At 37.4% G+C, this 26,870-nt stretch overlaps 1 protein-coding gene across 3 annotated transcripts in view; it reads right to left on the bottom strand.

The window, feature by feature from the left end:
• vta1 (vesicle (multivesicular body) trafficking 1) overlaps positions 1 to 26,870 on the bottom strand; it is a 39,317-nt gene that overhangs the window by 7,572 nt on the left and 4,875 nt on the right. For all 3 annotated transcript variants that reach the window (XM_079888208.1, XM_079888207.1, XM_079888209.1), the window contains 4 exons: positions 15,598 to 15,692; positions 13,019 to 13,146; positions 7,982 to 8,057; positions 5,664 to 5,775 (listed from right to left, as the gene is read on the bottom strand). In XM_079888208.1, coding sequence (XP_079744334.1) covers positions 5,664 to 5,775; positions 7,982 to 8,057; positions 13,019 to 13,146; positions 15,598 to 15,692 — 411 coding nt within the window. The remainder of the gene's footprint in view (positions 1 to 5,663; positions 5,776 to 7,981; positions 8,058 to 13,018; positions 13,147 to 15,597; positions 15,693 to 26,870) is intronic.

The raw sequence follows: 26,870 nt of genomic DNA, 5'->3' as shown, positions 1-26,870 counted from the left end.
AAAAACACATGTCCAAATTTGGTTGATTTAAACATGCTGTTTTGACGACTTTCCTTTCCCTAGACATGTGTCAGGGGGTTTATTTTCATAATCGGCAGAGCAATAAGGGTGGGGCAAGTCAAATAAACATTATGCTCTTATGAAAATATGGCCTTCATATGGTTTCTGTGCAGTGGGGCTTAATCAGCCACAGATTAGGGGGATTCCTGGTCAATCCTGGAGAAAAGTTGTGTTCTCCGAGCGATGCTGCAGGCGGATGAGGAATTGTGAATAAGGCCATAAGCTGGCAGACTATGACCATGAAAGTCTATACTCAAGATAGCTTTGTACTGCTATAGTGAAAAGAGAGGTTGTGATTACAGAATGATAGCACCACAAAAAGCCATCCCTTCTGTTCTTAAGAGCAATAATCCACAGAGAAGGGCTGGATGAAGAGCCGAGCTATACATAAACAAGCTGTGGCTCTGGAAAGCATTCTGAACACCTGAATGTCATGCTTTTCCTAAGAGCAATGGGGGGAATAAATACCATGTAGAACTAAACTGCACAGAACATAGAAATAAATGTTCATTTTGTCTATGTGAGTAATCCACATATAATTCAACCAAGCACCTGCTCTTCTCTAAACAGATTGTTGAGCCCTATGGAAGGTCAATTGCGGTCTAACAAATCAGCACGGAAAGAAAAGGCTGTTTAAAAAGAAAAAGAAAGACTGTAACCAATGACAAAAATGATACAGTAAATAAGCAGATTTATTTTGTGAGTAGTTGTTGCTGGATTGATGTGCATAGATCCTACCTTTCACTACCCAGTGCATTAAAAAAGATCGATCTGTTAAACTTAATTTCAAAACTCTATTAAAGGTCTCACTAATGAAAACACTGCAAACTCCGAAAGGCCTTTGTTTTTAAGCAGGAAGGTGATGGAGGGGGAACCAACATTGGCTCTAGCACACGATGGATTTGTAAAAGTCAACATGAGGCTTAAGAGAAGCTCTCTCTGCCAATATGCCTCTTTATTTATTATTGATCTGCGCTGATAGCCGAATTATGAAATATTTCAAAGGGTGTGCTCAACCGAACTCTACTGCAGCTGGCCAAAAATTGTGACCTAAATTACACTTAAAATAAAAATGTATTCTGTGCTAATTAGTGACAGGGAGGGGATGGATAAATTGTGAACAGATGGAATTGTTTTAATATGAGAGAAAAGTCATTTGTAGAATTGTAACATGCATGCAACATTGCAATGGGAGGAGATGCTGTAATAATAAAAACTAGCAGCAATCAGAACTGTTATGGGTGATTTCGTTCAAAAAGGGGTTCATTATAAGGAAAAATTTAATTTGCAGCATGTCCAAATCACATTTTGCAATCAGTCATGCTACATAAAGTTAAAATGTTATACATAATCATACTGTACAAGTATGCATATGGTCATGCCTGTTGCATTTGTCTCAATTTAGTCCAACCTTGGCTATATAATCTACTTAATGCAAAACAATTTAAATCCACAGATAACTACCTGAAAACTACAAAAGAGACATTTAGACAATGATTTCAGCATGTCTACAGGATGTTGTTCACTGACTTTTTAAACGTCTAATTTTTTCCAAGCTGTACTTCTCCTGACATTGGAGCCCATTTCTGTTTGACCTTAGTTTCTCAACTGGGCTACAGTAAAGAGACCTTTACTTTCCATGGAGTCATGGCACGGGTGCAAAGCCTGCTCCAGGAAACGAACAGCTACTGGTATAAACACTGTAGATGAGTCTTAGGAATAGTATAGTAATTGAGAAAGTTGTTACAGATCAGTTTTCTTTCCTTCAAATAAGCCTTTTTCCCATGCCCCGGGGCGTGCTTGCCGTGCATATATTCCCGTAAGTTGGAAAGCCAAACTCGGCGAGGAGACAATACCACTAGTATGGCTCTTAAAGGAATATTCCACATTCAAACACAAGTTAAGTTCAAGCAGCTGTTGTGGCATAATTTTGATAACCACAAAAATTAATTTTTACTCAGCCCTCCCTTTTTTTTTTTTTTTTAAACACTTTACTTTAGCTTTTATGCATAATGCATTATAAAAGTATTTTTAATTGTATAGTCGCATGAATAATTGTAACCATTATAATACATTATAATACTTATCTATCCATTGTTACACCTTTAAAAAGTATAATGCATTAAAAACATGACAACCCACTAATTTCAATTGCAACAAGGAATCTGCAAAATACTATAATGCATTTTAACTTTAGTTACAATTATTTATGATAAGATATAATGCATTATAACACACATTATGAATACCTTTATAATGCATTATACATAAAGGCTTTAAGTGTTACCAAATCATGTTTTGAACTCACATTCTCCCTTTAACAGCAAAACTGAACAAATTTTCTTTGCTAGAGGAAATAACACATTTTTATATCCTCTATAGCAAATTTCTGGCTGCTTTCATATGTTGAAATGCACCATATTTTTGATGTAAGCGCGACTGCAGCCAATTGTAACTTGAATGCGAAAGGCTTCCGGTGTCATCTGCTTCCTGATATTTTAGCTATAGAAAAAGTCTGTTATACTGCTTGATATTGCAAACTGTTATTTGTTATCATATTTTAATTTATTGTCATAATCATAAACACACTGGTTTGTAGCACAAATAGTTTTACCACTTCCTGCACTTTATAATTCTTCTAGTTACTTACCAATCGAAGCGATATGAATTGGAATTCTTGCACATTCACAGAAAACAGTTCACTTCTGCTATGAAAAAAAAGGTGGATAAGATGCCCTGAATGTGTTAGTTGTCATTCTGGGATCCCACATGCACAGGAAGAACACGATTAACTGCTGAGGACAACAGAAAACGAACAGTTTATCAGCTGACCCAATGCAGGTCTGACCTCAAACAAGGTCTGGTGTTCGTTATACAGCACATAAACATCTTGGCATATTGTTATAATAGGTTTTATAGGGGACCTCCTTGGAAAAGGCAATTTGACGGACACATAGAACGAGACAAATACTGTGATAAGGTGCTTAATCTCCGCAAGGCAAAAAGCATGCTATCATGCAACAATTTTGTCTTGGCAATGCTGCACATCAGTGGGAATAACCAAACATGAGGTCACTACTTAACAAGAGGGGCCCAGCTGCTAGATGTAAAGCTAAAGAATTAAAATTTAAATATCATTATAACATGAAGAAAACATTTGTTACATGAGCTTTAACAACAGTTAAAAATACCCAGAATTAAAAACTGTTCTGATACAGACATTATAAGAGTATGTCACATACTACAGAAACATACGGTGCATGCGTGCGTCCCAACGGCTCAGTCTACAGATGACTTCATCTCTGACATGAGCAGGTCAGGTCAAAAGCAGCACGCCCAGCAGATGTGGAGAGAAAAGTGATCTAACTAAACCCCCACCGCCAAACACTACTTTGACCTGCACATGAAGGAGAAAAATTATTTTCAACAACCTTCTCAAATACATTATCATGCAGTCAAACGTTCACATCTTTCACATCATCTCTAAACAAGATACGCTTTTACCATGATCCCACAACAATATAGTTGGTGATAATATAAAACTAAGAGGTTCAAAATTTAGCCTAACTGCAAAAGGTGTTCACAAATGTCTTGACTCATAATATTTAAATTTGCATATTCTACTTCATAAATATGCTATATTCCAGGCCTATTGAACTTGAATTCGACCTGCTTAAAAAGTTCAGTGGCTCTCTTGAGATCGGTAGTTTTGTGTTTCGCTCTATTTCTCTGAAACTTCTTTGCTTGATGTGAAAATGTGTCACTGCATGCGCTCTGTGGAGAGCGTGTGTGTCATCTGTCAAAAATTCAGTTTTAAAACCAGTTAAGTCTTACAGTCACTGAATCATCCAAACTGAAAAAAGACAAAAACCACCAGTTCCAAGTATGAAGAATGAAAATGACTCGTTCACATTAATGAATGCAATTAGGCCTAACTCTCAACCTGTGTGTTTATTATGCAATGAAACCATAGCAAAACAGAAAAAGCACAATGTGAAAAGGCACTTTAGAATAGATGCAATAGGAAAAATTATGAAAACAAGTTTACTGCATTTTTTTTCTGAATTTCCTCATAGGAAGGAATCTTTTTCATGAATAATACAAAATGTTTTAAAAAAACAAAAAAAAATCTATAAAAAATCTTTTATTTTTTTAAATGAACAAATACATAATAACATAACTGTGCTCTGCTGATTTCATTCACAAAATATTCTAGCTCGGGCCTGCCCCGATGAATGTATCATTTGGCCCACTTCTTGATGAAGTTGAATAGCCCTGCTATATGCCATTGGCACGGCCATGGTTTTCTACGTCTGGTGATCATTTATTTAAAGTTTCAAGAGGAAATGGGTTTGGTATTGCTATTGTGTAAACACTTTCTTTAGGAGGATGAAATGTCCTTTTCCTTTCCAAATGTCCAAATCCAAACCTTTTGCTTATGTAACTCAATACAAAATTAATGAAGTAACAATTCCAATTTTTTATAACGGAACATAAGCAACTTATTAAACAATAATTAAACTCTTTGTGTTCGGTGAATCGATTACATTACTCTAACATCTTTTTTTGTTGAATGTAATGTCATAAACACTGGCTACAGGCAATCCATAACTACATGCGCTGCACGAGATGCACAATTATGCTGAACGGTTATACATTCATTCTATTCTGTCAGAAAAAGAGAAAGACAGTTTACTGAGACATTAATTGCCGCCACCACAGTGCAACTTCCGATTACTGTTTGTCATTCTTTTTCCAGTCCTCCTATAAACCCACTGAGGTACTTCTGTACGGTGGCCCAGTAGTGCACAACACAAGCCGCGTTGCGGCTTTATTTCGTTGTGTTGTAGATTTTCCGTTGTGTTGTGGCTCATTTCCGTTGTGTTGTGAACTTATGTTTGCTTTTTAAATTTCGTTGTGTTGTGCACTACTGGGCCACCGTACTTCTGACATCAAAACTACTTCAGTTAGAACGTTAAGCTTCAGACAACACCAGGGACTGCACCTATTTACTAACCATAACAAAATTGAAAGTACTTTCTCTATCCGGCGAGCTGTAATCTGTTTGACTGGCTTCACAAAACCCTTATTTTAAATCTTAAATCAATTTGTGTGGAAACAACGTTTTGTTTACTGGTACTGTATTACATTTATTTTCTATTACATTTTTAAAGACAAATTTTAACTCTGGCTCAGTCTGAATTCACTCTATGTAACCCTAACTTGACGTGATGCTTCAGCCCTTTCCTTCCTAATGACTATCCTAGACTGTAAAATAGTTAGGCTACTCAACAGTGAATCATTTTCACACTATTATAAGGGGTGGCAACCCTGATCTCCAGATTGTTAAAATAATCACTACATAAATAATAGCCTGTGCTGACTCGCAGGGGGAGGGTCACTGGGCGAACCAGTCATCTCCTGTGTTCTTCACAACTTTGATAAGGCACACAATGTTCTAACATTTACTGACTCAGAAACAACAGACTCACATGGAGAAAGCCCTTCAGTAATCCTGAAGGAAAGCCCCCCATCTGGTGTGTATTTTGTTAATGGAAGTCACAGGATTGTTCTGGGGGAGCAGATATAATATCAGCACCTACCATATGCTTCCCCCTCCATTCCAATAGGACCGGGCTGAGGAGTCTCGCCATTCTTTAGGCAGTTGTGGATGTAGGCTGCCTTCCACTTTGCATACTTCCTATGTTGGATGTTCTGGAAAGTAGTGGAAAAGGGGAGAGTCAATCAGTGAATCATTAAGATTATAATTATACAATTATATAAATGCTCAATTAATGAACTTTCTCTGCAAAACAATAGGCGAAAAAGGAGCAGATCTGATTTAGTTATAATAAATACAGCAATAAGACATAAGAAGCGGTGCATTAAAAGGGATCTGATGTCAGTTAAGCGCTGCAAAGGTAAAATTCCTTGAATGGCTTACGCAATATGTTAAAAGTCACCAATATTTATTACATAACCAAATCAGCGTTTTTTAAACTTTTTGATGTCAAAAATGACCTAATGACACTCCCTTGTAAAGTCAAGGTCACTTTTTTGTATATACAATACAGATTGATTCAAAGCAACTTTACAGTGATGACAAGAAAAATAACAGAATCAGTAATGCAAATAGAATTCAATTTTGCTGTAAAGCAGCTCTAAAAAGTTATTAGTGTCATTATTCAGCTTAAGTCAGTTCAGTGTTGATTCAGTTCATTTTATAAAACAAATTATGAAACGAAGTCAAATCAGCTATAAAGCAGTTTTGTTCTCATCCAATAGTGTCAGTACAGTCAAATCAATAATATTACTGAATTATAAGTAAAGGGCCCTTAGGCCCTTTCCTAAGAACATAAAGTAAATGTACATCACGTAAAGTACCTGTCAAAAGTTTGGAAACATTTTTTTTGAAAGAAGTCTCTTATGCTCTTTATTTGCTCAAAAACAGTAAAAACAGTAATACTGTGAAATATTACAATTTAAAATAACTGTTTTCTATTTGATCAAAAATACAGTAAAACATTAATACTGTGAAATATTATTGCAATTTAAAATAACAAATTTAAAATGAATTGATGAATGAAAATGAATTTTCAGCATCATTACTCCAGTCTTCAATGTCACATGATCTTTCAGAAATCATTCTAATATGCTGATTTGGTGCTCAAAAAACATTTCGGCTTATAATTATCAATAGTAATGTATCTGTCACACCCCAATAAAGAGCGGCCAAATGGTATTGTTTGAATTTAATAATAAAATGGGCATAATTTGAAATCTGAGACTTTGTTTCATATCAAAAGTAACAAAGCCTATTGTGATTTATTTGATGGGTTGCGCTCTACAATCATCAACTGATAACAGCAAGATCGATTCTTTGGATTTTGATTAGTCGCTTAAAATCGATAGAAATCTATAATTTTTACCTAATAACAACTATTTTTTAACTTTACACAAGGACCATTTTTTTTGTAATGTGAAAAACTAATTCAATGCATTTAGCATATTAATGTAAGAGCTGTAATTATTAAATTTGTACAGCATGCACACACACACATTTATAATACATGTATCTGGTTTATTTTCATCGCTCTGAAGTGTGCTGAAACCTGTAATTACACCACCAACTCACATCCATTTAAAGGGTTTTGCAGACTCTTGAAGCCCTTTCACATCTCAACTTCTACTTTTACATACATTAGTACTGAGTCCTGTTAAGTCTAGCACTAAAAAGTTCCCTTTCCTCGTGTAATTTAATATGGCACAACTCCTTGTGGCATTGTCAGAGAGAAACAGCACAGTAATGGAGGGTGATTCTGAGAGCTCATTGTTGAAACAGTCAGTCCAATGAGCTCTCTACAGTAGGAAAATGTCTGGCCCTTAGGGAGCGAAGAACATTCAATGAAACATTGTCCATCTTCGGACACAGGTCACTTCCCCTCTGTATAAAAGAGACATCTGCGGCCATGGCGACCAGTAGGGATGGTCTAATAGGCACACTGGAAATACACAGATTCAACTGGTGGATTAGCAACACTTTCCGGGCACAAATTTGCCAAGAACTGGCCTCTCAAAACCTCTGTGTACATTGAGACTGGTGAGGCGTTGTCAGTCCTTGGGCTCACTTTTATAGTTTCCCATTAATTTCCACGTTTTCATGTTTTCATAGCAGTTTTCGGATTTGAACACGAGAACATGGCTCTAATGACGTATCTGATTCCATTAGACGTTTTCACGTTCCATTAAATTAGGCGAGCTTGTGTCTGTGCCATCAGAAACAGGGGGACTGTGTCAAGAAACACATCTCATGCCCATTTTTATGTCCCTTCAACACAAAACTTTGTCATATTAGCCTTGGCGTCAAAATATAGACCTACTCGGTTGACAATGTAGGAGACGAAAAGACTCAGTGACTCACCTCTTCTGATAATTCGCCAAAGACACTCAACACATCAAACAGAAGACTTGAGGTGTAGAAGGACTTGATCATATTCCTGTGATCAAAACAAAAATTAAACTGTTAACACAGCAATGCAGTCATTCAGTTAGTACTTCTTTTCACTAAAATTAAGCCAGTTGCATGTCTCATAAAATAGATGTGTGAAACAAAGCACATTTGGATATAACACACATTATCGTTCAAAAGTTTGTGGTGTGTAAGGTTCTGTAAATTGCTAAATTTTTACATTTTAAAATAACGATGTTCTATTTTAATGTTTTAAAATGTAATCAATTTCTGTGATGGCAAAGCTGAATTTACAGCAAACATTACTCTAGAATTATCATTTGACCAACAAATAATTTGTTTAAAATTTATTTCTGAGATAAATGTTGAAAAGTTACCTGCTACACAGCAATAATGAATTTAGATTAATAACAATATCTATACATTTTAATAAGATATATTCAGACTTAAATGAGCAGAGATGCATTTGAAAAACAAATTAGTCATACCAAAATACAGAATAAAGAACAGAGTTATTTTTCTAAGAACAAGAACCTTTGAAATTAAAAAATAAATAAATAAAAGAGACAGTTCACTTCTTGTAATCACATAAACCATTTTCTTTTACCATTTAATTTTCTCTTTCCAAATGTGGATTTATACTGCATGTTTACACATGGTACCATTAACCATGCATTGATGTCATTTGCATTGCTTTTTGCCACAGAACCAAAAGGTAGCTTTCTTGCTCAAATGTCAATTACCAAAGACAGGGTTTAGTTTGGCGTTTTTTAATTTCCTATGAACACTTATGCAATGACCCTAAAAGTCAAGCTCCCTATCACCATCCTGGGACAGATTAATCATAGTCGCACTTCTGCTGTAGTCAAACTCTATCAGGACATTTACAGCGAGGAAAATAAGTATTTGAACACCCTGCTATTTTGCAAGTTCTCCCACTTGGAAATCATGGAGGGGTCTGAAATTGTCATCGTAGGTGCATGTCCACTGTGAGAGACATAATCTAAAAAATAAAAAAAATCCAGAAATCACAATATATGATTTTTTAACTATTTATTTGTATGATACAGCTGCAAATAAGTATTTGAACACCTGTCTATCAGCTAGAATTCTGACCCTCAAAGACCTGTTAGTCTGCCTTTATAATGTCCACCTCCACTCCATTTATTATCCTAAATTAGATGCACCTGTTTGAGGTCGTTAGCTGCATAAAGACACCTGTCCACCCCATACAATCAGTAAGAATCCAACTACTAACATGGCCAAGACCAAAGAGCTGTGCAAAGACACTAGAGACAAAATTGTACACCTCCACAAGGCTGGAAAGGGCTACGGGGAAATTGCCAAGCAGCTTGGTGAAAAAAGGTCCACTGTTGGAGCAATCATTAGAAAATGGAAGAAGCTAAACATGACTGTCAATCTCCCTCGGACTGGGGCTCCATGCAAGATCTCACCTCGTGGGGTCTCAATGATCCTAAGAAAGGTGAGAAATCAGCCCAGAACAACACGGGAGGAGCTGGTCAATGACCTGAAAAGAGCTGGGACCACCGTTTCCAAGGTTACTGTTGGTAATACACTAAGACGTCCTGGTTTGAAATCATGCATGGCACGGAAGGTTCCCCTGCTTAAACCAGCACATGTCAAGGCCCGTCTTAAGTTTGCCAATGACCATTTGGATGATCCAGAGGAGTCATGGGAGAAAGTCATGTGGTCAGATGAGACCAAAATAGAACTAGTGTTTCTCAGCGACAGCCCAGAAACCTGACTGATCTAGAGAAGATCTGTGTGGAGGAGTGGGCCAAAATCCCTCCTGCAGTGTGTGCAAACCTGGTGAAAAACTACAGGAAACGTTTGACCTCTGTAATTGCAAACAAAGGCTACTGTACCAAATATTAACATTGATTTTCTCAGGTGTTCAAATACTTATTTGCAGCCGTATCATACAAATAAATAGTTAAAAAATCATATATTGTGATTTCTGGATTTTTTTTTTAGATTATGTCTCTCACAGTGGACATGCACCTACGATGACAATTTCAGACCCCTCCATGATTTCTAAGTGGGAGAACTTGCAAAATAGCAGGGTGTTCAAATACTTATTTTCCTCACTGTACATCTTCAGGCATGCTGCTTCGGTCACTCTGAGAAAAAACTCATTCTCTCTGTAGAATAAAACCTTTAGGGTTAGGATTGTACATTCATGTATAAGAAAACTTTGCAAGTAACTTGCTGACATTCCCAGCATTGTTTCTCCAGAATGAGGATAAATGTCGTGAACTGCAGTACCTTTTATTAGTAATACCATAAAGTACACAATGATTCACCTTTTGCACTGTTTGAACAAACCCTGAGTATGTGAATACATCCTGAAAAGTGGCCTCTGGACAGGGAGTGCATGCAGGTCTGACAGCTTCCTATGGTAAGACTGATCTCCACTCTAAACCTCATCAGCAGGAAGAGGCCAAAGAACGTAAGGGCAAATGTGGCACGAAATGCCAAAGTTGATCCATTTCAGAATGTATTTTGAGACCTTAGAGGGAATGTTGCATCAACATAAGACTTTGTTAGCAATGAATATAGAGGTTCATACGACTACAACAACATCCTTCCTGAAGTCTATTTCTCTGAGATTTGATTACTTCTAGGAAGTGGTGGACAAAGTACACATCATGTACTTTGAGTAAAAGTACAAATACTCTATTAAAATATTACTCCAGTAAAAATATTAAGTACTCCTTTTTCAACTTTACTCAAGTAAAAGTACTTGATTTTTAATGTACTTGAGTATTTAAAGTAAAAAAAATATTTAGTAATTTTATTTACTTGTATACTTTTAATTTTGCATGCTTTATATAATCCTACTGCTAGTCAGTATATTAGTGGATGCAGATACAGATGATCTGCAAGTAAGATAATTAGCGTATAATTTCATTGCCAAAACTTGTCATACACTATCAAAACATAAACATATTATAATATCAATTTAGGTTACTGATAGGCTACATCATGTGTGCAAACAAATGGGGGAAAAAAACAAAATATATTTTAAAATTATGAAAAACAAAATTTGTGTTAACAGAATAAAAAAACACGTTACATTGGGATAAATGCATAACATTTTAAGAAGAACGCTATGCAAACATAGTTTTATATAATTTGAACTGCTATGGCAGCGGGGAAGATGCATGGGCATTAATGTGCGTTATTTTAATGTTATGTTGAGATGGTGATGTGGACATATCCGCATTCAAGCATTACAGTGGGTTTGATGTAAACAAGACTTTTACATCAGATTTTGTTCACAAAGAACTGACAGTCATGACCAAAATATGATTCATTTACAATAATCAATCCTAGAATTCGGCATGAACGCAATGATCTCCCATTCTTGGCTCATTTTGAAACAGTGTTTTTCAACCGCGGAAAGAGGTCCATAAAACAGCTGGAGAACAATATGTCATGTAACGTTACATTTACACCAGGAAAGCCATTTATAGCACGTTAGTTGGTTACTTGGAAAAAATGATTGCAATTTAACCCCAAGGGGGAAATCCAGATCAAATCCCAGAAGGGAAATTCAAAACAAAATAAAGTTAAAACTTGTTTTGAACAATTGCTTAGTCATCTGGAGCCGGTTGCACCAACAGGGCTTTACTAAGCCTGGTCCTAACTGCTAAGTAGGTCTTAGTTAAGACCAGTCTTTAGAGTTGACCTAACGTCGGTTGCACCAACCAAACTTAAGCCTAGGCTTAACTATGCCTGGTCTTAGTATTGCGCGTTCATATGAATGGCCACGGAACTATAGCGGTTGACTAGCAACGTGCGTTGCTAGGTTACGCTGTAAACTATCTTCCGCTGTTTTGTTAACTTGTAGCCGGATCAATCGACATGCGGTGGATTTGTGGACATTAATCATGTCTCCAACAGTGTTTTGAAAAGCACCATTTGCATAAAAACGTAGCGCTATTAACAGCTGTAATGCTGGTGTCAATGCTGCGTTGTGGTTCGACACAAACTGTAAGTCGGGTGACAGCTCTTCAACAAATTCATATATATCTCTCCGACAGAATCGAAACCTCTCTATCAGCTCCTCATCATTGTAAATATCCAATGGATTGCTTTTGTCCCTAATAAAAAGCCCGCTCATTGTAAAGTCTGTGTATAAGGCGCGCCATGTCTTTACAGCTGAGTTATCAAGTGGTTACTATAGAAACATTATCTGTCGGATAACGGCTATTAACGCTATTATATGCCTAGATTTTGAATTTACACCTGCTACTGACTAGGCGTAAGATTTACGCCCGGTCTTAGCGAGAAGAGGACTTAAGCCTGGATGGTGCAACTGTCATAACTTTTAGGTCGGACTGAGTTAAGACCTACTTACCTTAAGACCAGGCGTAAGCCTTGTTGGTGCAACCGGCTCCTGCAGATTTCTTTTAAGTGGGGGGGGTCAATTTCGTAAAATCGTAATCGGATTTTTTGAGAAAAAAAAATAAATAAATCTGGGATTTTTTTTTTTAGGCCATATCGCCCAGCCCTAGTTACGGTCCAGAAGTGTACTCAGGTTTATCTAGCCACAACAAAACTAACAATCACTTAAAATACCTTGGGTAGTGCCAGTCCATATGACCTGAGGCCTGAGTCACTGCCAGGTATTCAGCTCTTGGACCCTTTACCAGCACTGCACTGCCTATGACGTCACTGTCCACAACAGCTTCATTATACTGCTGTGACCTGTAACGCAACACCTGGCTAATCCATGCCGTCTCACTCCCAGGCAACCGCCCAGTACAGAGCCAGCTTTGTTGCTAATTTTAGCCTGCTACTCACTCCCTGTATGTGCAATAGTGACAGTGGGATTATTTTGTGTCACGGTTCGGTGAAAGGAAACTGTAATTAAGGTATGTGCATTTAAACAGCGAAAAAAAATCTGTCTAAATATTCTGGGGATGTAAAATGCCAACTAACCCAACCTGAACCTTGACTTACTTGTGGAAATGTCCTGATCGATCTTCACTGTCTGCATAGAGGAACATTTTTATAGCGTAATTCTCAACATGGGCATTGCCAACTATTTCCTGCGAGATGGATTCGTTGTCGCTGAGCTCCTTCTTCATCTGAAACACAAAGAACCACTCAAAAGTTAGTTTTCCATGTGCAGCTCTGATACAACATAAAGTGCCATGCAAATGTGGTCATATTAGCATGTTTTAGCATGGGCAGTACTGTAAAGAGTGTTTACTGCACCATTTATGACAGATTCTAGATGATTACTCTCTAAAGCCCTGGTTTCCATAGCATGACTCAATCATTCCTGAGAAGCATCAGCCACTTTGATTCCACTCCAGAAGCCTAGAGTAATTAAAATTTTGTTGCAAAAGAGGGTCCCTCTGGAGAGTTGCCCACACACAATTAGTGGACTCATTCACCCAGCTATTATTATTATGATCAGCGACAGCAGGCGAATGAATTTGTCGCCTCATAATTCACAGAAAACTGTTAAAATGTAACAGACAATGACACTGCATGGACTAATGTAGGCTCATGATTATCCTCACTTCTAATAATACTGAGACAGCACAAAATCCAAAAATATCCATTTGTTTTCCTGGCCTGAGTTTTCAACAAGACTTCATGTCTTCAAGTCTTCATGGGCATCATCCCTCTCCATGTTGGTTCATTGACAATAAATGTGCTGTAGCTTCATTTAAAATAAATTGTACACTATGATAACATAAATAGAATAAATGTTTGAGGTGGTCCTGTATTCAAAATTAAACTTCATTGCAAAATCAAATGGAATTGCAAGTTTCAGCACATTTTCAGCCTTAATCCTGATCTCAGCAAACCATGCAACACATAGACGCCTGTGACCCGGTCTTTTACTTAGAGGTTTGGAATGGCCAGCACCCAAACGCCAAAGCTTCAGCCAGTCAGGCTCTGCCTTCCTCTCTGTGATGTTACAGTCTGCTAGAGAGCGTCAGGTTTCCTTGTAAAATCAGTAAAGCAAATACGACTGGTTACATTTCAACAGGTGGAACCTGGGCGCCTGAATGGACTCACTGTTCACATTTTAATGAAATTTTTACCAATTCTGTGAAAAAGCACAGTGAAGGCACAGTACATTACTTGTACTATATCGTAGAAGAATATTAAAACATAAGTCGGAAGGAAGCGTGCAAAAACACTACAGAGAGAGAAAGCGAGATTGGATGCTTTTCTGCACACTAAATCAAAGCCTTGAAACTAGATCTTGTCTATGCACACCAATTCCATGGGGTTCACTCAAAATCCCCTTGGAAAAAAAGGAACACTGGAGTCATTTTAACAGTTACTAAAAGGAAGCTTGTTCTATTAAGAAAAACGGAGAAGGTTCTATGTGTTTTTTGGCCAAGAGACTTGCTGATATTTAGAACGAGAGCAAGATATAGGTGAAGTGAACCTTATCACATGCATTCTGCTTCTCTGTGCAAGTCTATGACTAGCGAAAAGCTATAGATCCTACATCTTGCACGGAAAAAAAATTTGCTGACATACGAGTCATTTAAATAAGTGGTTCAGAAAAGTTTCCGGTTTAGGCAGCCCATAATTGACTGTACAAAACATTGGTCAGCACAAATCATGTTTACCTCCAACACAAGTTTACCCATATTTATTGTAGTCTGGGTCATGTTTTCTTTTACCATTGTTCATTGTTTTTCAAGGGTGAGGGCATATTATAACCTGTCCATGTTGTCATCTACCTAATTTGTCTAGCAGTAGCTTCTACTAGTTGACAGGTGAATTTGACTGGATGTTGCATAAACAACAAAGATTTCACTTACTGTTTTACCTCTATATAAGCCTACTCATCTTGCTATCCAACTACGCACAATTATATATTTAGTTAGATTTTATTATATGCATTTAGACTTTTTTCCCCAGAACAGACCTGTGAGCCATAAAAGCACTGCAAAATACTTTCTCTACAGACAAAAAAATTAGGTTGCTTCAGCTCACAACTTATGCATAATCTATAAATAGATAATAATAAAGTTCTAAGTTTAATAGATACATATACTGTAGACTCTTTGTGAAGTACATTTCATGCACATAATCCCCTAAATGACAGATGGGTCATTCCGACCATAATTAAATAGCAGAGCATTATCTTTTCATTGTATGGTGTAAAAGAGAGTTCACTATGAAGTACACTTCATGCTTCAGACCTTTTGACCGGATGTGCCCACCAGGATCTGGGTCTCCAAAGGTTGTTGTTTCCTGTTTCTGTGACATTTAATGAACCGAGCTGAGGCGATAAAAAGCGAGCACTGGAGACTGCAGGGTCTCCGCGCTTGTCTAATTGGTTCCTGAAATGTCTATAACAGTGCCCAGGCATAAAATAAACTTTTTTTTTTTTCGGCAGCTTCCTGCTCCCCTTTTGAGGAGACCTATAAATTCAGCCTTTTGAACTGATGAGAATACAGTGGCCTTAGTACAAAAGGTCACTAAAAATGTTTTGCTAATGCCACACAAACAAAAGAACTCAAAACCAGTCAAAGTATAAAAATCTTGTGGAATTAACTTACCGTTTCCAACTGATCCATTAGTTTCACAAGAAACTTCCGGCACTCTGGAGTTTTGCTATCTAGTTTCATTCCTGTCTGCATGGCGTAAAGTCGACCTGGAACACATTAAAAACGAGAAGAGCATTTTATTTATTTATTAAATGTTTAACCAATGAACTGATGTCATGTTAGCATGGCATTTAGTATGCAGTACTAGGGTTGTCACGGTACCCACATTTCAGCAGTCAGTACAAATAGTCAAATTTCACAGTTCTCGGTACCAATTTCAGTACCAGGGCAAAAACTGTTGAATTAGTTACTTTAAAAAAATATTGTCCCGTTTCGTTTCATCCATTGGTTATCACTGTCTATCATCAGTTTCCGATTCAATTGTGCATTTAAATATGGGTGTCAATCCAGAATCTTTGCAGTGCACTTAGCAGCATGAAAAACTAAACATGTATTCAGACTGTGAATGGGGTAATAAACAGAAAGAGAAGACCCGTCCATTTATAATCACCAAGGCTGTCAATATCTAAAGCACAAGATCACTGAATTCTGCACTCTTGCGAAAACTCCTGTTATGATAAAATAGTATTAGTTGTACATTGAATCTCTTATTTACATTGTTTTTACACTGTTGGTTATAATGAAAGGATCTGCAAGTGTGCAGCTCGCGTTGAACAAAACCTTGTGCGCTTTCACTGGTGTTAAGCAGATTCTGACTAACTTACTGACTAGCACCTCTGATAGCCCATTGCGTTCATGTGCTCAAAAGATATAATTGTGATTGGCTGCAATGCTCAACACTTGTAAAAACATGTAGGTAGAAAACTTAGACACTCAGAGAGAAAACAAACACGAACACGAGCGTTTGAAGGTAGTGTCTATCAGCAGGTACCGAATATACCCGGTACGCGATACTACCTGTTCTGCAGAAATGCTGGTACCATATGTTTTTTTTAGTACCGACTGGTATGTCTAAAATGTCTAAACACACCTAACTGAATATGTGTTTCTCATGACCTTAAAGCTCATGCTAAAATGACACACAAAAAAAAACAATGTAAGTATGTATAATGCTTTTGTGTGCATTTCTTTCCAAAAATTTTTTTTAAAAATAATAATTTTTAGTTGGACCATGACTAAAGTAAAAAAAAAAAAACTAAGGCAGCAACATGTGTTCAGTATATCAGAATTCCTTCACAATGGTCCAAGACTGGAAGAGCATTCCAGACCAGCTCATGAAGTTGGTTGAGAGAATGCCAAGAGTGTGCAAAACTGTTATCAATGCAAAGAAGTGCTCTACTGAAAAAGCTAGACAGTGTTTTACATTTATTTATTTTTTTCACTGCATAATTTTCATACATCCATTTGTGTTTTCACAAATTTTGTTTTGTGTTTTGCTGACGTAAAATGTGGGGGAAAAAAATTTAGTAGAAGTTTTCAAATGTTTGTCTAGGGAAAAAATATATTACTGATGTGTTTCAAAAATGTACAATAAGTAGGCTAGAGTAAAAACAGACACTATAACTAAATAAAAACAAATACTTTGCATTTTAATGTAAAGGATTTTCTTACATTTCTGAATTTTTAAACACATTTTCTGCTATCAAATTCCCTTTTCTTGCCAGCAAACAGCATCCTTTACTATTATGTGTCTTTGGACCACTGGAGTCCAGTTGTCAGTAGTTGTGGTTACAAAACATGGTCAAGCCCACACATCTGGCAAAAGTTTTAAATGTATTTTACAGGCCATATGTGATGAGTACAATGGAATTTTTACTGGCTCTTGCTCTTTTAGTATAATATACAATAGTGGCACATGGTCCCACTGAAAAAGTCCCATGAGCCTTTGATCCACACTGTATGTGTCATTTCTAGCCTGGGAAGACCCTGACGAACTTCAGGCAAATTTGAGATTTGCTCTGCAAGTCCGTCTGGCCAAGAGCCCATTCAAGCCCATTTCCAATTTTTCCAAATCAAGGCACCAATCACAAACGTTGAGGCGGGCTTTACACGATGACGATCGCTCTGATTGGTTTTAGGTCTATCCAATTACGCCCAGAGGCATTTGAGCGACGTCCGTTGGTGACGCCCCTTTGGAAATGGGCTGTGAATGAACCTTCCCCAGACCCACTCTCAGTTACAACTGAGAAGGGTCTGGTGTCAACCAGGCTATGTCATTTCTGGACGCACACTTTGAACAGAAGAGCTATGGCTGCAAGGGCAAACAACACCAAAGATGCAGATGCTGCAGCTGTGAGAGCATAAAAGCTACACTTAAATGCAAAGTTAAGTGAATTAGCCTACCTTCATGTCACACATGAATAAGGAGCATTATCCTGAGGGTCTATTTTAATGAATGAAATTGCAGTTCTTGATCAATCAATAGACATTAACAGAAGAAGAAAGTGCGATCTACAATGTATTCAAAAGAGGTGAAGCATGAAACAGGAAGCACACAGTTTGTTCATTAGAATTCATGAAGGATCGCAAACAATGTCTTCAATTATGGAGTGCCTGGCAGAAGACAACAATCAATTGCTATTATACAAGTTCAAAGTCATTAAGTTAAGAGGGATTGTTAAGAGGGACACTTGGAAAAAAAACAGTAAGCTCCGAGCCTTAGGGATATGCTCCCCTAATGAAGATAATATCTGGTCCCACCCACACTTTTACCAATTTAAAATCTCACCTAGGTGAACCTATGCTGTCCCAAAGGAAATTAAAAAGATGAGTGCTTACAAAGTATTCCGCAGCTTGCTATCACATTTATGTGATGAAGAGGGATGAAACGATCCCCTCACGGCCAAACATGAGCCAAAATATTCTTGCATGGACCTCTTACTTAATGTAAAAAAATTAAATGTCACTAGTCACTATGTGTCCACTTTGTTCTGAAAATGGAATGTATGTATGTATGTATGCATGTATGTGCTTGTGTATACAGTGAGGAAAATAAGTATTTGAACACCCTGCTATTTTGCAAGTTCTCCCACTTGGAAATCCTGGAGGGGTCTGAAATTGTCATCGTAGGTGCATGTCCACTGTGAGAGACATAATCTAAAAAAAAAAAAATCCAGAAATCACAATATATGATTTTTTAACTATTTATTTGTATGATACAGCTGCAAATAAGTATTTGAACACCTGTCTATCAGCTAGAATTCTGACCCTCAAAGACCTGTTAGTCTGCCTTTATAATGTCCACCTCCACTCCATTTATTATCCTAAATTAGATGCACCTGTTTGAGGTCGTTAGCTGCATAAAGACACCTGTCCACCCCATACAATCAGTAAGAATCCAACTACTAACATGGCCAAGACCAAAGAGCTGTCCAAAGACACTAGAGACAAAATTGTACACCTCCACAAGGCTGGAAAGGGCTACGGGGAAATTGCCAAGCAGCTTGGTGAAAAAAGGTCCACTGTTGGAGCAATCATTAGAAAATGGAAGAAGCTAAACATGACTGTCAATCTCCCTCGGACTGGGGCTCCATGCAAGATCTCACCTCGTGGGGTCTCAATGATCCTAAGAAAGGTGAGAAATCAGCCCAGAACAACACGGGAGGAGCTGGTCAATGACCTGAAAAGAGCTGGGACCACCGTTTCCAAGGTTACTGTTGGTAATACACTAAGACGTCCTGGTTTGAAATCATGCATGGCACAGAAGGTTCCCCTGCTTAAACCAGCACGTCAAGGCCCGTCTTAAGTTTGCCAATGACCATTTGGATGATCCAGAGGAGTCATGGGAGAAAGTCATGTGGTCAGATGAGACCAAAATATAACTTTTTGGTCATAGTTCCACTAAACGTGTTTGGAGGAAGAAGAATGATGAGTACCATCCCAAGAACACCATCCCTTCTGTGAAGCATGGGGGTGGTAGCATCATGCTTTGGGGGTGTTTTTCTGCATATGGGACAGGGCGACTGCACTGTATTAAGGAGAGGATGACCGGGGCCATGTATTGCGAGATTTTGGGGAACAAGCTCCTTCCCTCAGTTAGAGCATTGAAGATGGGTCGAGGCTGGGTCTTCCAACATGACAATGACCCGAAGCACACAGCCAGGATAACCAAGGAGTGGCTCTGTAAGAAGCATATCAAGGTTCTGGCGTGGCCTAGCCAGTCTCCAGACCTAAACCCAATAGAGAATCTTTGGAGGGAGCTCAAACTCCGTGTTTCTCAGCGACAGCCCAGAAACCTGACTGATCTAGAGAAGATCTGTGTGGAGGAGTGGGCCAAAATCCCTCCTGCAGTGTGTGCAAACCTGGTGAAAAACTACAGGAAACGTTTGACCTCTGTAATTGCAAACAAAGGCTACTGTACCAAATATTAACATTGCTTTTCTCAGGTGTTCAAATACTTATTTGCAGCTGTATCATACAAATAAATAGTTAAAAAATCATACATTGTGATTTCTGGATTTTTTTTTTTAGATTATGTCTCTCACAGTGGACATGCACCTACGATGACAATTTCAGACCCCTCCATGATTTCTAAGTGGGGGAACTTGCAAAATAGCAGGGTGTTCAAATACTTATTTTCCTCACTGTATATATATGTATGTATGTATGTATATATATATATATATATATATATATATATATATATATATATATATATATATATATATATATATATATATATATATATATATACACACACACGTATCTTTTAAATAGAAATACTAAGATAAAAGATAAAAGGGAAAAAACCTACACATAAATGTTGTACTACAAATATAATATTTAATTTAAAAAAACATGTAAAAACCTGGATAATTACATGGAAAGATACACTGTAAAAATGCTACAGTAAAAACATGTTAATTGGTTAACAGTTACATTACGGTCCTTACCATATACAGTGAACAACTGTAAATGATTTAACATCAAATTATAAGTGTTTTATTATAAAATACTGCCAAATTTATGGTCTTTGAATAAACTATGAATTACCATATAATTTACGATAAATAAAGAAAACAGTTAAAGGACTTTACCAAAAGTCCCTCCGTTACAGAGCACATATGCTTACATTTTTTTCTAAATAACTTTGATTAAATATGTAAATTAATGTGTTTTGTGTTGCATTTTATGTTATTTAGTTAATGTTTATTGCATTATTTTAGTGTCATGTGTGTTGCAATGATGTAATTTGTCTTTGAGTGTATGAACCTGTGCACCGTCAATACAGTATTGCCCGTTTTACAAACAAGCTGCTTACGATTAACTAATTTATCATGTGGCTTTCTATTGTGCCAACTGTATTCTTGTGGTGGTTATCGATACATTTTAAGGTAAACGGGCAGATTTTGGTAATTAAAGTAGGTAGGCTATATTATTAGCCATTATAACTTAAGTAAAATATACATGTATCCCGTACCTGGAAACATTGACAGTGTTTTTTACTATATTTTCTGGCAACCACAGCTGCCAGTTTTTCCTCCTGTAAATTTTACAGTGTAAAAAGGATTTTTTTTTTTTTTACAGTGTAAGGAAACTAATAAAGTGAATCAAATTCAGTCAAATACTTATTTAGACTTATCGTCTTTGTTGTAAACACACTGTGGAAATGGTTGGAAACATTCTCTATTACTGTGTTTTTAGCAATACAAAAATATCCAAACAAAATAACCAATTCTACATGCTTTGTTTAAGTGACATTTGTCAAGCCGAGACTTTGAATGACACTTTGTGTGCTAGACAGACCTCGAAATCAGTTATCTCATTTTAAACACATTAGCCAGTAAAGCACTGAACTCACAATTACAACTTCCTGAAGAAAACAAGGAAAAACAAATACACCTAAGCTTAGTGCTCAGGCCAGGAAAAAGTTGTTTGATAAAGGTGTCTGTTTTTCTTAAGAAACAAAAATACTATACAGAATGCATACCATACCTGAAACGGAATTCACTTTAAATGGTTTAGACTGCTTTTAAATGCAAAAATTTTGTTTCAATTTAGCTTCAAACAAGAGGCCTATTAGCATCTAATAAGTCGTGTAGGGTACCTTAGTTAAATAAGCATAGTTAAGTTAGCAGCATAGTAAGTTTGAATAAGTTTGGTTAAATAAACAGAGAGAAAGACGAAGAGAGAAAGCAACATTTAAGACAAATGCAAGAAAAAACAAAAGACTTGTGCTATGAGCATGGAAAGACCACGGGAGACACATGAAATACCAGCACAAATATCTCAACAATTTATCAGCCATATCACCAAGTACATCCAAATAACCAAGTAAAATAAAACTATAAAAACATTTAGGGTAAGGTCATTGATTTATAAGCTAAGAATCTTGAGATACATAATATTTCATCCTTGTTGTTAGTATCATTAAGTAAAAAATACCTTAGAGAGCCATACATTATGCTAGTTTATTACTTTTGTTATCTCAACTAAATTTCTCATAAGAAACTAACGGCATGTCTCATCATCAGTGCCATTTCAGCTTCAGCGAGTCTCTGATTAAAGTAAAAGTTAATTTGCTCATTCATTATGCAGCAGTAAATACCCTTGTGTTTAGGAATTACAGGGCATATGTGGAATTTTGTGGAAAAAAACAAACAAGAAAACAATTTTTAAGTTGACAACTTAATTTTTGTTAAGTTGCGATCTCTAGAAAGAAAGACAGAAAATACAATGTCTGGTTTCTGCAACCACGACATTTAGAATCACACAAATTATGCAAGGCTTCTTCATTCCACTTTGTCCTCAAAAATGCCATTTGGGATTGGCATATTTTGGGGGGGGATTTGGGAGAAGAAGGGACATTAAGAAATTACAATTCAAATGTTATCAGTTAGATAACCCTAATTAAAAAAAATAAATGGGGTTTCAGAAGATTGATGACCGCTGAAAGGAAAGGCTCATACAGTATTTGATATATTTTTGTCAAGTACTTCCTGTCTTTGTTTCTTTAAGAACAGTAGCCTACATTTCCTCTTCCATGAGGCCCAATTTGCAGAGATCTGATGTCTATCAGAATAGATCATAGCATACAGTCACAAAGTCCTCCTTTGTAACTGTATTACGCCCATACTGCTCAACATCCAATTTTCCTCATCTGAAACAATGCAACACTGAGGCCATTCACATTTGTAAATCAAGAAAAAAAACAAAAAACATCTACTATTTGCATTATTTGTTTCATCTGTTTTAATGAAAGCAAGTGAAATAAAGAGTGTGAAAAAATGTTAGAATAGTGTTTTTATTGAAAGTGGTCGCAAAGCCTCAAATAACTCTGGAGATGTAAGTCGTTTAGACTTAAAGGGATAGTTCACCCAAAAATACAAATTATTTTCATCTTCGGAACACAAATTAAGATATTTAAATGAAGTCTGAGAGCTTTCTGTCCCTCCATTGACAGCTACGCAGCTACCACTTTGACGCTTCAAAAAGTTCATAAAGAGATTGTAAAACTAATCCATATGCATCGGTGGTTTAGTCCAAATGATGAACAGAATGAATTTAGGCTTTTATTCACATATAAACATTGATCAGCTAACATAAATAGATGCTCAACCGAACCTGCTTGACACGCGAGAAGAAACCTCTTGGGGAAGTTCAAATGTGCTGCATGACACGACAATGAACCTCATTGGTTCTCCCATGTCAAGCGAACATGCTTGAGCTTCTGTTGATCAAAACTGATATGTAAATTGATGAATGTTTACGCAAATAAAAGCCTAAATTCAATCTGTTCATATAAAAGTGATCGTGTAAATTTTGGACTAAAGTGCTCAATTAATATGGATTAGTTTTATGATCTCTAACTTTTTGAAGTGTCAAAGTGGTAGTTGTGTAGCATTGGAGAGACAGAAAGCTCTAAGATTTCATCAAAAAGATCTTCATTTGTGTTCTGAAGATGAACAAGTCTTACAAATTTGGAACGACATGGGGGTGAGGGTAATTTATGACAGAATTAAAAATTTTGGGTGAACCATCCCTTTAACTCAGAAGACATTTTTAAGTGGCCTCAATGTAAATTCATATAGAAAACCTGGGCTAAACACCAGATTGCACTCATTCAATGACCACTGCACAACAAAGCATGTCAGATGCTCATTATGGCAGAGTAAGCATCAACGCAAGCTTGACGTTTGACAGACGAAAGACAGCGTGACTCTTCAGTTGAGGACATGCCCGAGTATTTCACTGACATCTGCAGTAAGAACTGAATTTTATATTCAGGAATGTCAGCCCGCGCACTCTGCTTTCCCTACTACAAGGATGTTATTATGTAGCTGCTGCTCAGTCTGAAGACTGGATAAGGTCCAGCAAGAAGGAAGGAAAACAATGTCAAAGAGGGCCTTTTCCATAGGTTTACAGCATGGTGCCAATCAGAGAACTGGAGCTCTGTCAAAGAGACAGAAGCCAGAGCAGAACCGCATCAGAAGAGCATTCTGCTTCAAAAACCACACACAACTGAAGTCTGCCACACATTAATCTGGCACCACGCACATGGCTGTTGCACATTATGACGTCTTCATAGAAAACATCAATCCTTATAATCCAGTAAAACAGAAGAAGAAAAAAAGAAACAACTAATTGTGATTCATAAAGCGAGCTCAACTTCCAAGCCAAGAATATTTAAACTTAAAGGATAATGAAGAAAAATAAGAGAACCGAGACTGCTAGATCATCATCATCTAGATATTAAAGAGACCGTGATCATCTGCAATTTTAAAACTCTGAGTATAAGCAAACAACAGATAAAGTCTCAAGTAAAAGGATACAGTAAGCCAACAACAGAAACAATTCCAGCAAGTCCTGATTCCCTCACTTAAATGTCAATGCTGACCTCCAGTGGCACAATGAATTCACCCTGTCTTAAGAAAATTCTTATTTGGATTTAATAGGAAAATCTCTATGTATAAGTACAATACAATCAGATCTTTAAACAACAGTGAAACCTCACTGAATGTCCCAAAACAATGTGTTAGCCAATCACAAACGGAAACGGCCTATAATATTTTAAAAATACACTGACAGTGTAAAAAAACAAAAAAAACTAATAGTTCAACAGTGTTTTACACAATGCTTCCAACCAGTAGGGGGACAGAAGAGGAAAAGAGCTAAAGTGTGACCAAACTGTTGAACCGTAGTGAACATTCAGAAAAGAATCAGATTCATCTGTCAACAAGTATCACTCTTTTCAGAGGGCTGGATGCCAGCTATATTAACAGACACTAAAGTCCAAAAATGGTGACAAACCATCTCTACAGTATTCTGCCCTGAAACATTATGATGACATTATAGTCTGGAGCCTTAAACGTAGCTTTTGTGAGAGTAATTGGACTGCCTTCCTCCTTCAGAGTTCAGAAACAGCCCAACAAAGAAGAGAGATTACGTCTAACATTTTCTTGAAGTTGCCCCTTTGACTTCACGGATTGCTCAGGTCATAAAACAAATATGAAGCTTGACATTTAGACTCAGCAAAGAAAGGACATAATATCTCACTACTCAGAAATGGAAAATTGCAGAAGCAGTGGGAGGTCCTCTATTGATGAGGTTAGACTCCAAAAGTGCAGTCTACCTGAAATGGTTGCCATGACAATAAGAAAGCAAGACAAAAAAAAAAAATCATGACTGTGTTCAATGTCAGTAGCCATTTTAAGGTATGATAGAAAATTACGGTTCTCATGTGAAATAAGATGCATAACTATCCGAGTCATTCAAACATTTGGTACCCTTCCAGGAGCATCCAGTCAACTTATTAAATGTGCATGAATTCTTAACTTTCAGGCTAATCGGCACACAAATAACAATATCTTCCTTTCAAGACACTCCTGTGAAAATCAAATAACCCTACTATTCATGAGTAAAGACTTTCCCCGAGTAGGATGCCAATAAAAATAAATGTGAGGAAGGTTGTTTGTGCCCCAGACATAAAATACTGAAGATGTACAGTCTGTCTACTAACATTAACAAACATTATACAAAGTTTAACAGATCATTAGTAAAAATTGAAAAAAAGTTGTCATTAATATTTGATTGATATAATTTAAAGGGGTCATCATGAACTGAGAAATCAAATTTTCCATATCATCACTATAAGAATATCCTGAAAGTTTCAGAACTGAAAAGTCCAAAAACAGCTTTTACTGTTACCAAGCCCAGCAAACGACTCGTCCTGGCATGTGCCTATTGACGTAATAGATAGGTAAAAAGACCGCGTCTGCAGAAGAAAATCAACGCCTACTTCACCATTGCAACTTTGGCCCCGCCCACTGGCGTGTTGTGATGAGATAAGAGCAATACAGGTACCCCTTTTCCACCAAGGCAGAGCTGGTGCTGGTTCGGAGCCAGAGCCTAGTTTCAAATCGGTTCTTTGTTTTTCCACCGCCAAAGCACCAGCTCCGAACCAGTAAAACTGGTTCTTAAGTAGCACCAAATCATTGCAGGGTCTAGAACGGAGCCAAGAAAGAACCGCTTGCGTCAGGGGCTGGGGGCGGGGTTACCGTGACCAACAAGATGAATAGAAACTTGTGACCGCCATTTTTAAATAGCAGCTAGTCGAGCTAATAGCAGCTCGATTATAATATCCGTCTATGTAAGTTACGGCGAGCTGCACGAACGCGTTGGATTCCGATGTATTTTTGCAAACCCATGAGCATCCATAGTATTGCAACGTCCGTTATTGTTGATGGCTTGTTCGAGATGCATCGGAGCGGCGAGGGCCGATCGGAGCTGCGGGAGTGTTTGGAGAGCATACGACTCCTTGTGCGTTTAGATCGCTATCGCAGTGCTTTGATGTCATGCGGCGATCGATCTGCGAGAAGCTGATGCATCTCGAACAAGCCTGGCGTGTTTGTGTTTGGCGCTACCGCACTAGCAGTTGCTGGGCAACATGAGACGTATACAGTGACGTAAGATCTGGCTCTGTTGTGGCTCTCTAGCCGGTGGAAAGGCAAACCGGTTCTTAGTAAGCTCGTCAGTCGAACCAACTCTGAACCAGCTTTGGCTCTGGCTCTGAACCAGCACCCGGTTCTTGTTGGTGGAAAAGGGGTAAGGATGGACTACAGATAACACCTTTCAAAGAATCCTAATGCTAGGAATGTAGTTTTTGTGAATGTCTCAGTTGAGCATTATTTATTTGTATGCGGTAGTGCTGTGCGGTATGCCAGTTCATACCGAATACCGGTTTTTATTTTTGTTATGATTTGAATTTTTAATATACCGCAATAGCGGTGTATGTCGCTTTAACAATGATCGGAACGGGCCGCGGCGTGATAGCCTACTATTTGAGAGGGGTCGCTTTTCACTGTTACACTGTGGTGATGCACAGC

The sequence above is a fragment of the Squalius cephalus genome (genome assembly GCF_949319135.1).
Source record: "Squalius cephalus genome assembly, chromosome: 12".
Lineage (NCBI taxonomy): Eukaryota > Metazoa > Chordata > Actinopteri > Cypriniformes > Leuciscidae > Squalius > Squalius cephalus.
The sequence above is the reverse complement of the archived record's forward strand: the minus strand, read 5'-3'. Positions and strand labels throughout refer to the sequence as shown.